Genomic DNA, 12,333 nt, shown 5'->3' on the forward strand with positions numbered 1-12,333 from the left:
AATTTCACCTGTACTGCTTCCAGTGATGAATACAGAAATAGAGTATTTAAACTCTTGTAGTGAGAATTCAGTTCAGCTGCTTATTCTCAGAGAAGTTCCTCTTTAGAGTTGAACTTTCAGAACTGTGTTATAACAGTGGAAATGAATTTACAGTATTTTTTTACTCGGTAAAGAAATTTCTTATATTTAATATCACATAATCACATTATTTTGCAATTAGGTTGTTAGACCCCAAATCTGGGGCCACATAATTATACCAAGTTTACACCTAAATACTGCACAAAAGGCATACAATATATTTAATGCACTGTATCAATTCAGTTGCTTTATGCATCACATTATTGTAAGCAAACCCACTCAACTGCATTTAACAGGATGAGATGGGAGAAAGACCAGAAGGAAAATTGCAGAACTAATCTTACTGTGCTTACTGTATGGACTGCATTTTGCACACCCAAAATGCTAATGAAGAGTGAATGAATTTGTGACTTCCTATGAATAGGGGTCTTCCAACAGCTTTGTGAAAACTGCCTCCGTTTTGACAGAATTTAAAGGCATGGGAACAGAAAATGGTGAGGGGTTTTGGTGTTGAATTCTCTATGCTCCCTGCTCCATGTCTGGATTCTGGTCTGATGGTCTGACAGTTCAGCCTGGTGGGAAACATTCCTCTCTCAGCAGCATTCTTTTGAGAGAACTGAAAATATACCCCATTGCATAGCAGAAATTGGAGGATTTAGCTGATGTTTGTCTGTAAACCTTATTTTTAATCAATCTACTGCCCTAGCGCAAGTACACAGTTTTGGCTCTCTTGGTAAGAGTATTTGATGTTTGCAGCTTTGCTGGAAGCTCTTGTCATAGACACCAGGGGTTTAAAAGGTCAAACACTCAGAGCCTGTTTCTGAGGCAGTGGACTATGGAGAGTGAAACCTCAATGTCTTTCTCATACTGAAGGGCCCTAAACTGAACTGAGATAAAGATTCTCCTTAGCCCATCTTTGGTTGGTAATGCATTTGTAGAAACACTTTATTCTCTTTTTCGGCAGTAGCTAGGTTAATTTCTATTTAAGCTTTGGACCTTGTCATTTTCTCCATGCTCAGGAGAGCCCTGAGTGCTTCCTCTGCCCTTGTTGTAGGCCAGTCTCACCCCGTGCTGTCTTCTGTTTATTGTTTTAGTTGGTTTTAGTGCCTGCAAGTACGTTTTTGCAACTGCTGTCAGCAGGGATCTTACACTACATACACAGATCATACATTCAGAAACTTTAGGGCATCTGCAAATGATTTTGTTATCATTTCCCCAATTTTACTATCCATTTCTCTTTTTGGTTCTTTTTGTACATCTGTCTACATCAGTTTGAAGAGGTAACTTATGCATTTCAAAAACTGGGCAGGATAACATTTTCTTGAATAATTTCCTGAGTAAATTATGCAGTGTTACACTGAATGTTGTATTAACTATGAATAGATGGGGTTGTGTCCTGATTCTTGAAACGAGGGTCAGCATTTTAGAAAGAAGTCATTGCTGCAAGACCTTAGGGCTGTTTATAAACTACCCAGGTTTAAGATGAACACAGTATAATCCTGATTTTGATAAATAAGTTAAAGCAACTTGCTGTACATTTTCTTTTAAAAGACAAAGGGGGGAGAAAAAGGAAACGTGAATTCACTAATCTGGTTACGAGGCAACTGACAACCAAATTCACAGATGAAGGACTAAAGCAATTAAGGGTTCCTGCTTTATTTTAAATTACATTCTTCACTCACAGCAACAGTACTACACATCTGCTCCTACCAGTGGGTCCTCCTCTAACATGATGTAATAGGAAGTACATTTTTAGTTTTTGATTACTTTGTGTTTCAGAGGAGGCAAAAGAAACTTTGTGCGACTTCTGATGGAACTGAACTTCTAAAATCAGTAAACCAGTGACTCCCTGTGCCTCCAAAAATCAAACTATATTCTGGATTTCTGAACTGCTGTGCATTTACTCCCACCTTTTGAAGGGAAATATTGCTGTATTTTGCTTTTCATGTTTCATCCGTTTAGGAAAAAAAGCAGCGAAAGCACGCTCTGTGTTTCTATTAGTGTTTAGCTAAACCTGCAGTTTCACTTTGTACAGAACTGAAACTCCTGTGCTCTTAGATGGGTGACAGCAAGTTTCTAATGTAAAGAATACTCAGGCTTATTCCAAATTAAAATGCTCAGTTGTCTGTCTAGATATTAAAATATCTGAATATTTATTCAGTGGGTTTAGACTGCAAGGAAGATCTCCAAACACACTGCATCTGCAAAAAATTACAGATCTGTGTGATTGGACACTGATTTAGAAAACCCACTTGCAACCACAACAAGTAGACATTAAGCATCTCATGTTCTGGTGTTGCATACCAGGGACACAGCTGTGTACTTGAAGAAATCATCATACACAGTCCAACTTCTGTCAATTCATTCTCTTCTTTCATAATTAGTTAAGCACATTATCTTTGCTATAGGGTCAATAATTAAAAATGAGTGGAAGGTAATTTTCCTTTGTTGTGACATTCACAGTAAAACAGCCAGAGTGGAATAGCTAGTGTAGATTGTTTGCTAGTGTAGAGTGAAGGTTTTCCTCCTACCAGAAATTTCTTGAATGGCCTTTCAACACACAGCAGGATTTTAGTAAGAATTCTGCCATTAGTTATGGTAGCACCCAAGGAAAACCTAAGTGCATTTTGAGAAGCAAAATCCAGATATCAGTAGAGAGCAGAAGAATCATCCTGCATTGCAGTACTTCTAGTATTCAGGCACAAAGATGAGAAATATAGTTCTGAATTAATATATTTGGGAATTATAAGCCCTTTTCTAGGCTTTGATTGAAATGGCAATAATGCTGTACAACTTCCCTGTTTATGTGTATATGACTCAGACACTAAACTCAAGCAATTTGGAAGTATGATTACAAATTCTTTCCCTGTTCATTCTTCAGGTTCCTGTCACCTGAAATGAATTTCTCAGCTCCACTATGGTCAGAGAAATTATAAATTGCAATTTCAAATGTAAAGAAAAATATGTGGAGAAGGAAGACATAAAAGAAACCAACAAACTCCACCTAATAAGCATCCTAAAAATCAAACCAGTCTGTTCTGGTGAGCATGGAGGCTTCTAAGTATGAAACTGTCTGAAAGACACCATGTTCTGTGAAATGCTGAATTGTCATCAGCTTAAGTCTATCCATGTAATTTTAAGCTTTGGCCCTTCTACACTTTCCCACACAGTTTCAACCTTGCCGTATACCATTTCCTGTGCCCTTGCCACTAAAATTTTTATCCTCATTGGGTTTGTTTCCCTTCCTCAAAGTCCCATTCACTTAACAGACATTTCTTCATGGAGTATTCAACTTAGAACCATCCCAGTTCTTCAAGCTATTTGCATCAGGAGTGAATGCCAAATAATAATAATTATGACTAAACTTCCAAAACTGAACTGTTGTTGACATCAATAACCAACTTATGTCTCTCTTTTCATGCAGCTTACACTAAAAAGAGGGGGTGGGGAAAAGGAGGAACTTGAGCTTCTGCAAATCTTAATTTAGTCTGAAGTGACTGACTTACGCTTACGTAACACATTTTTCTCCTTGCTAATTGATCTTAAACTTTGTGGCTAAATATTTCACAGTTGTCCTTTGGAATTCCCCATGGCTTGGGTGTTAACCTTTTTTGAGTAGGTTCTTAAAGTTTTTTTATGGCGTGAGACTGTATCTAGGAAAAACAGAGTTTGAAATGACAACTGTTCAAAAGTAGCTTGGAAGAGAGCAAATTGCAGCATATGAGAATAAAAGCACGTGGATATATGAGTAATGCAAGAATTTGTTTAAAGGGGGAAAATAAGAGTACTCATTTATGTGGGGGTGGAGCAGTAAATGAGGTTCTGTTGTTTTAAGTACAAATGTTTGAGGAAGTAGGTTGCAGCAGTTGTTTCACATTCAGTTATTTCTCAACTTGCAATCGTGGTGAAAAGTAGTGATGGAGTAGTGATTTCTGCTGTTGTCATGAGTGAGTTATGTTATGTTACATTCTCCTCTGCACCTCAGCTGAACCACTGGAAATCACTTTGATGGTGTTTTCTTCTGCTTCGTTTTACAGTCGCTTCCAGCATCAAATCTGACAGACCTGGAAACACATAGAAAATGGTATGTTAAACTTTCATTTTAAAATTCCTCTTACTTATCTTTGGCTGGAACTGTTCTGGAAGACTTTCAGGACCATATTCTGCTTTTCGCTTTTCTAAATGGTCCAGTTTACTGTTATGGTTAGAAACTGCACTGCATCATGATCAGAAAAGAAAGTATTAATTTGCATTAATACTTATTGTACAGCAATGCAACAGAACGAGTAATGAATGTCTTATCTAAATACTCTAAGTTCTTGGGTGTTTATTTTTCTCCACCCCTTCCTCCTGTCATAACCTAAAATACACATGGAACATCTACAGAAAACCTTCCTTCAGAAACATGCAGCTGTACTGTTGCTGAATATTTGAAGAACAGCCTAAATCATTAGGGTTTGGTGCATGTGCCAGTTGAAATCTGAAGATTAGTTCTCTTTGAACTTCTTATAAAGCCAAGAACAGATCACAGAGAAAAGAATAGCTCACATACTAGCTGTACTATTAAGCAAGCCTCTCATTGCAAAGACATTGCATAAGACAGCCTTGCTTTTTGCTCTTATTTAGAAGTCTTTTTGTTTGTTCTGGTACTATAATGGATGCAAGGTTATGCACATGCAAATAGCCAGATACAGCACCAGAATGTTTCTCTTTACAGTTCAAATAGCTAATGCATTAAAAAGAGTATCAGGAAAGGGAAGAACATAAAAAGAAATGAAGCACAAAGACGGTAGTAGCTAGGCAGGCTCTGCAACAAAGCTTAGGTTCCTAAAAATACTGAAACATGAGAGTTCAAAACCTGAGCATTGTAAAAGACTCAAGAGTCTTAAGAAAACTATGAACACATTCATGAAGACTTTCAAACCCCAGATTCACGTCACCTAATTTCAGGCACCTAAATGTGCAGTATTAATCTCTTCTTGGTGTGTACTCAGGCAGATTTCACTTGATCTTCAAACCAAGCAGCTCCTGTAGAGAGGCCTCTCTCTCTCTCTCTCTCTCTCTCTCTCTCTCTCTCTCTCTCTCTCTCTCTCTCCCCCCCCCCCCCCCCCCCCCCCCCCACTCTCTATTGAATTTCAGTGCTGATAGAGTTGATGACAGTAAACTGAGGAACTTGGTTAAGCACCTGAAATTTAGGACCGGCATGTAGTGACTGAGTATGAGTTCATGTAGAAAGTTTGTCTTGAATCTAGACTGCAATCACACCTTCCCCATGTCCTGGGGAAGTGCTTCCATGGAGTGGTTTAATTTGGTTTATCAAATCTTTAAAGCTTGAAAACCTAATTAACTTTCCCTTCCTTCATTTAAAGGTAGAAAGGCTGCTGGGCTTTGATGTGCATCAGTTGTCAGTGACTGCAGATTCTGTGTCCCCAGCTGGTGACGGCCAGCGCTTCATGGTCTGCTGTGGTGTGCATCGACAGATAAAGGTAAAAGGCACCCATGTATGTGATGGTGGAGTGATGTGTCTTGCAGTTCAGGGAGTCTCTGTGGTTTCCCTGCCTGCTCTCTGCTGTGCTCCATGGACACTTGCCTTGGGTAACCAGACTAGCCCTGGGGTCCATTGGTCTGCTAATGCAATGGAGGCAGGCAGCTGCGGGGACATCACAGGCCGTTTGGTAGCATAGGTGCTCTTTGGTTTTCCATTAGTCTCTTAATGTCCTTTACATGTACAATATGCTGTGTTCCCTGGGAAAGAATGAAGGAAGGCAAATTTTTTTCAAGAATATATCCAGATTTTTTTTTTGGCAGTGTCCCTTGTCACTCTAAGAAAAAACTTCAATTTTCCATGTAATTCAATAGCAAGAGCTACTTGCTATTGAATGGCAGAGCCCTTCTTTCTCTTTCCCACATTCCTGACCACATTGCTATAGAAAGAAAGGGTTCTACTGAAAAGCTCGGGGGGTGTGAGGATATTAATGCCTTTTATTTTTTCCAGATTCACTCCCCACTTACTCTGATTATTTTCATTAATAATTTTTATCCTTGTGCTTTTCTACATCAGGAAATCAGAAAACTTTATCCTCCTTTAAAGTGGTTTGGCTAGACTGTACTGAAAACACTGGTGACCTCTCCTACCCAGTGATCTCTGTCTGGGTGATTTCCAAAGTTCATTCCAATCAGCCAAATGATGGTTACTTTGATACCTAGGAAATGCAAACACAAGAGTTGGAGATAATTAAATACGAACACACAGGCATGGCCTGGTTAGTCCATATGAGCCTTCCCTAAATAACTGTATGAATGATAGCCATGGCTACCAGCTGTGGTATTTAGCTACCTTGCCTTTTCCCAGAGGAGCTGTGGAAAAGAAGAAAGCAGCATAACACTTCCAGAGAATGGGCAAGGGAATTGTGGTAGCACTGGAGCACCGCGTCGCTGTATCAGGTTACAAGGTCTGCAGTGGACTTACACATTTTTCCTTCTATACTGAGGCTCAGTAATTCCAAAGATGACTGAAGGAATTACCAAAGTGTTGACATTTGGATGTTGAGTCAAGATAGCAGAAGTGCAGTGCTGTGGGAGACCTGATCTGGCTTCTCTTACATTTGCTGCCCTGCAGGTCACTGGAGCACTCTTCCAGATACACAGATGCAGAGGTAGATTCATCGTAGTTTTCTAAGGTAACACAAAGTTGCACAGGGGACAAGTGCTCGAAGTAAGCAGGGCATGCAACAGGAAGCTTCACTTCACCTCCAAGCCCGTGTTAGCTGCAAGTCACAGCTTTGGCAGCACTCCACAGGGTTCACAGAGACTGCTTGGCAGGTCTCTGCATGTTCTTGTGTCCCAGCTAAAGAGATAAAAACATTTCCATGTATCCTGAACATTTTACCTAATGATTTGATTTTCACCTGCTTAACTGGGTTTTGACATTTAATAAATATTATGCCACACATAATGAATCTTCACTGTTTAAGAACCCTCTGTGCCATGCAAGTCTCCACCACTGAGTTCTCAAGGGAGAAATTGAGGCTGTTGATTTTCATGGGGTGTCTTGTCTTTGAAACTCGTGACCAGCACCAGACAACAAGCAGTTAAGATGCTAGGCAAGGCAGCAAGATGGTATGAGCCCCTCTGCCTGTGCCACACAAGCCAAGGCTGGCACCCTGTCATCCAGGGTTTCCTGGACACTAACTGCTGCTGAGGAAGTAACTAGTAGGTTGTGAAATATTAAAAACTCTTCCCATCGTACACACAAATCTATGAAGTTGGCAAGACCGCTGACTCTCAACAGACAGAGAGAGTGTTTTGGAAGCTTCTTAACATGCCTGTGGGATTTTGGCTCTGGTCATGTAGTCTGATTATTATTCTTTTATGGAACATGCCCAATTTTAAACCTGTCTTTGAGTTTCATGTTCCCACCTCAACTCGATACATTGTTTTCTCATCCCTCTTCCCTTATGGGACAGTGAAAATGCAAACTGCTATTAAACATTACGGAAATAAAGACATTGACTGGCTTAGGTCAACTGTACATCCATTCAGACACTTACTAGAGGAAAAGTACTTATGATAATGTTAAATTTGAATTAGGAACTCAGTCACCTGCTACTGAAGTTTTGAAAGTTTACACAAGATTTATTATCCATCTTGCATGGACTTTAAAAAAGTAACTGTGCTCACCTACACTATTATGCAATGGCAATCTGCAGGATGTAAAATATCTCTTATTTCCCCTTAAAAAAAGAATGTTTGCAGAGAAACAGACTTTAATCTCCCCTGAACACTGTTTCAGGATATATTTACTTCTGAATTCAATTTTTAGAGAGTGATATTAATTAACACTGGAATTCTTGGTGATAATTTAAAAAAAGCATTCAACGGAAAAAAACCATATATGCCTTCCTGAAATTTATTACTCCACTTGCACATCTATTCCTAGTCAGTGAGACAAGGATGCCAATTTAGCTCAATAGTTGGCCTGACCCAGGGTATAGGTGAAATATTCTCATTGCATTAAAATAACACCTCCTTATTTCCTTGGTTTTAGGTACCTCGTGCAAAGATGTCAAATGCACTGCCATTTATCTTGCTCTCCATATTCCCAATGCTGCTGTCAGGGGCTTGGTTTCCCAAAACTTTACCCTGTGATGTCAAATCTTCAGAAGGTACTGTGACAGTGGACTGCACTGACCGGCGCCTTACAGAAGTCCCCAGAGGGATCCCTGGAAATGCTACCAACCTTACCCTGAGTATTAACCATATTCCCCATATCTACCCAACATCCTTTGATCGTCTTGAAAACCTCCAGGAAATTGATTTCAGATGCAACTGTGTGCCTCCCAAACTGGGTCCCAAAGATAATGTGTGCACCGGGCCACTGCCAATTGAGAATGGTAGTTTTGCTGCCCTGAAAAGACTGAAATCATTGTATTTGGATGCAAACCAGCTGGCAGAAATACCCCGAGGTCTTCCTGCTACATTAACCTTGCTGAGCCTGGAAGCAAACAGTATCTTTTCTATCCAAAGAGCCAGCTTCTTGGAGCTAGGAAACATAGAGGTATTGTATCTTGGACAGAACTGTTACTACCGCAATCCATGCAATGTTTCCTATGAAATTGAGAGAACAGCTTTTCTGGGGCTGAAAAAGTTAACAATACTATCCCTGAAGTCCAACAACATAACACAAATTCCACCCAATTTGTCATCTACTTTAAAGGAACTGTATATTTACAACAACATGATTCAAGAGATTCAAGAACAGGATTTAAGTGGCCTTCCCAACCTAGAAATTCTCGACCTAAGTGGCAATTGCCCACGTTGCTATAATGCCCCATATCCTTGCATTCCCTGTCCCGCAGGTTCAATTCAGATACATTCAAAGGCTTTTGATTCTTTGGGAAATTTAAGAATTTTGCGGCTTCACAGTAATTCTCTTCAAAGCATACCCAGCAGCTGGTTTAAAAACATCAAGAATCTCAAAGAACTTGACCTCTCCCAAAATTTCCTCATGAGGGAGATTGGAGATGCTCAGTTTTTGACATTGATCCCCAGCCTTGTGCAGCTTGATCTTTCATTTAACTTTGAACTGAAGGTGTATTCTCCCAACTTGAATCTTTCTGAGACATTTTCTTCCCTCTCTAACCTGGAAACCCTGTGGCTCAAGGGTTATGTCTTTAAAGAACTGAGAGCAATAGATCTACATCCCCTGCTCAGTCTTAGGAATCTAACCATGTTGGATCTCGGGACTAATTTTATTAAAGTTGCAGACCTGACAGTGTTTGAAAAATTCCCGGCTCTTAAGTTTATTGACCTGTCAGTGAATAAAATTTCTCCTTCTTCAGGGGAAAGCAACTCCTGTGGATTTTGCTCTAATCCTGGCATTTCAGTTGAGCAATACAACAGGCAAGTACAACAAGAGATGCATTATTTCAGGTATGATCTGTATGGGCGAAGTTGCCGTTCCAAAGACAAAGAGTCTTCTTCCTACCAGTCTTTAGTTAAGGAAGATTGCCTTAACTACGGAAAAACTCTGGATTTAAGCAGAAACAATGTATTTTTTGTTAACCCCTCAGACTTCCGGGGACTTAGCTCCCTCAAATGTCTCAACTTGTCAGGTAATGCAATAAGTCAAACTTTAAATGGAAGTGAATTCTCTTCCTTGTCTGGATTGAAATATCTGGATTTTTCTTATAACAGGGTTGATTTGCTATACCAAACTGCTTTCAAAGAATTAGAACTTTTAGAAATTCTAGATCTGAGCAATAACCAGCATTATTTTCTGGCAGAAGGTGTTACTCACGTGCTAAATTTTATGAAAAACCTAGCCCATTTGAGGAAGCTGATGATGAATGAGAATGACATTTCTACCACTACTGATACTGGAATGGAAAGTCGGTCTCTTAGAATTTTAGAATTCAGAGGAAATCGCTTAGATGCTCTCTGGAAGGATGGCAATTCTAGATACTTGTCCTTCTTCAAGAATCTAACCAGCCTGGAAGAACTGGATATTTCCTTCAACTCACTCAGTTTTTTGCCTCATAGTGTTTTTGAAGAAATGCCTCCCAGTCTCAAGATCCTCAACTTAACAAATAATCAACTGAGAAGCTTCATCTGGGGAAACCTCCCCTCTCTGAAGAACCTAGTAACTCTGGACCTGAGCAATAACCTCCTGAGTAATGTTCCCCGAGAACTGTCCAATTGCACTTCGTCTCTCCAGGAACTGATGCTCCGGAACAATCGCATACGCATGCTAACCAAATATTTTCTCAGAGGTGCTTTTCAATTGAGGTACTTGGACCTCAGCTCAAACAAGATTGAAATAATCAAGAGATCTAGCTTCCCTGAAAATGTCATTAACAACCTGGAGATGCTGCTTTTGCATGGCAATCCTTTTAAGTGTAACTGTGAGGCTGTGTGGTTTGTCTCGTGGATCAATCGGACGCAGGTGACCATTCCTCTTCTGGCCACAGACGTGACCTGTGCTGGCCCAGGGGCACATAAGGGAAAGAGCGTGGTTTTCTTGGATCTGTACACCTGTGAGCTGGACACGTCGTATTTGATCCTGTATGCTCTGTCAGCTTCAGCCATCCTTGGCTTGATGGTGTTTGCAGTGATGAGCCATCTCTACTTCTGGGATGTGTGGTACAGCTACCATTACTGCACTGCCAAGCTGAAGGGCTATCGGCGCTTGTCTTCACCGGCCGCTTGCTACGATGCCTTTATTGCCTATGACAGTGAAGATCCAGCGGTGAACGAGTGGGTGCTGCAAGAACTGGTTGAAAGGCTGGAAAGCCAAAAAGCCAGGCAGTTCAATTTATGTCTGGAAGGAAGGGACTGGCTCCCAGGACAGCCGGTCTTTGACAACCTTTCCCAGAGCATTCAGCTGAGCAAAAAGACCATATTTGTGCTGACCCGCAGGTATATTAGAAGCGGTCGCTTCAAGACGACGTTTTATATGGCTCATCAGCGGCTTCTGGATGAAAAAATGGATGTCATTATCTTGATATTTCTTGAGAAGGTTTTGCAGAAGTCCCGCTATGTCCGTCTGAGGAAGAGGCTGTGCAGAAGTTCAGTCCTGGAATGGCCAACTAATCCTCAGTCTCAGCCCTACTTCTGGCAGTGCCTGAAAAATGCCATAGCTACGAGCAATTCTCTGGCTTACAACAAGCTTCTCCAAGAAACTGTTTAGTTTTACTCTCCCTGTAAATATTGTTATGATGCACTCGCACCTTGCTTGGCACTTTCTAGTGTGCAGCAAGAAATTATGCACTACCCCCTGGAAGTCACTGTTGTGGAAAATCACCACTTCCATTCTCTAGTCCACTATAGGCCTCCAGCATCTCATGTGGCTGGTTCAAGTGTGGTCAGACTCTTGGTCAACATACTCAAGTACACAGAGTGAAGGAGTGGCTGGACCATGCCTAAAAGTTGCTGCTGTTCAGACACTGTTGGAATAAATAGGATTTTAATAAAAATGTATGATTTCTCTATTTACTATATTTATGAAAATCAAGGAAAAAATCACTGACAGATTTGTGTCCCGAAATAGCTTTAGAAAAACTCATTCTTTGAGCCTAGGAGTTAGGAAAATAAATCCCATCTTTTCATCTTAGGCTTACAGCTTCTGGGTCTACCACTTCTGTCTGAGTGGGGAAACTGGGGAAAGCAAATTCTTTCGGGACTGATGTCAGGTTCTTGGATCAGGTGCAGGAATTCTCCCTTTGTGGCACAGTCAAAAAGTTCACAAATCTGATGAGACTTGGAAGTATGTGTGTGGACTGAAATAGGAAGATAAGTGAGAGATGTGTTTAGATGATCTTGTAGACTGTAGGTGGAAAGGAGTTATAAGATAAAGGGTTTCCTTGTGCATGGAGCTGCTGCATGAGTGCAAGGAGAGGGAGCAGGACAGCAGATGGGCAGAGGGAGAGGCACAAGGCAGATGGAGAAAATCAGTTAAACCAAAGAGACAAAGAACTAGGTATCTTCCAGACCCCTTCCAACCAAAACCATTCTATGATTCTGTGATCTCAGCTGCTTCTGGCAGTTCCTTGCCTAGCTTTTCTGTCTGGTCCTTTTTTTAAATAGTCCCTTTTTAATTTAGTTTAGTAGGCATGCAGATAGACAAGAACACAAAAACAAGAAAACTAATGTTCAAATAATGTTACAGACAATAAGGATTTTTTCCCTTCAAATTATCATACTGGTGTTACTGATTTACAACAGCAGCAGGAGAAAGATCAGGGCCTGTTTAGAAGA

At 40.5% G+C, this 12,333-nt stretch overlaps 1 protein-coding gene across 1 annotated transcript; it reads left to right on the top strand.

Moving 5' to 3' along the window:
• The first annotated feature begins 5,514 nt into the window (after positions 1–5,514).
• LOC136285532 (toll-like receptor 7) lies at positions 5,515–11,533 on the top strand. The gene is made up of 2 exons (XM_066176823.1): positions 5,515–5,564; positions 8,126–11,533. Exons 1-2 carry the CDS (start codon positions 5,532–5,534, stop codon positions 11,264–11,266), a joined length of 3,174 nt encoding a protein of 1,057 aa, XP_066032920.1. The 5' UTR covers positions 5,515–5,531; the 3' UTR covers positions 11,267–11,533.
• The last annotated feature ends 800 nt before the right edge of the window (positions 11,534–12,333 follow it).

The sequence above is a fragment of the Chamaea fasciata genome, unplaced genomic scaffold, assembly GCF_029207755.1.
Source record: "Chamaea fasciata isolate MVZ Bird 193981 ecotype frontalis unplaced genomic scaffold, bChaFas1.0.hap1 SCAF_2, whole genome shotgun sequence".
Taxonomy (NCBI): Eukaryota; Metazoa; Chordata; class Aves; order Passeriformes; family Sylviidae; genus Chamaea; species Chamaea fasciata.

Coding starts and splice junctions, on each gene's coding strand:
- LOC136285532 (XM_066176823.1), top strand. CDS start 5,532: ATGGTCTGCTGTGGTGTGCATCGACAGATAAAG. Junction 5,565..8,125: donor GTGTGCATCGACAGATAAAG/GTAAAAGGCACC, acceptor CCTTGGTTTTAG/GTACCTCGTGCAAAGATGTC.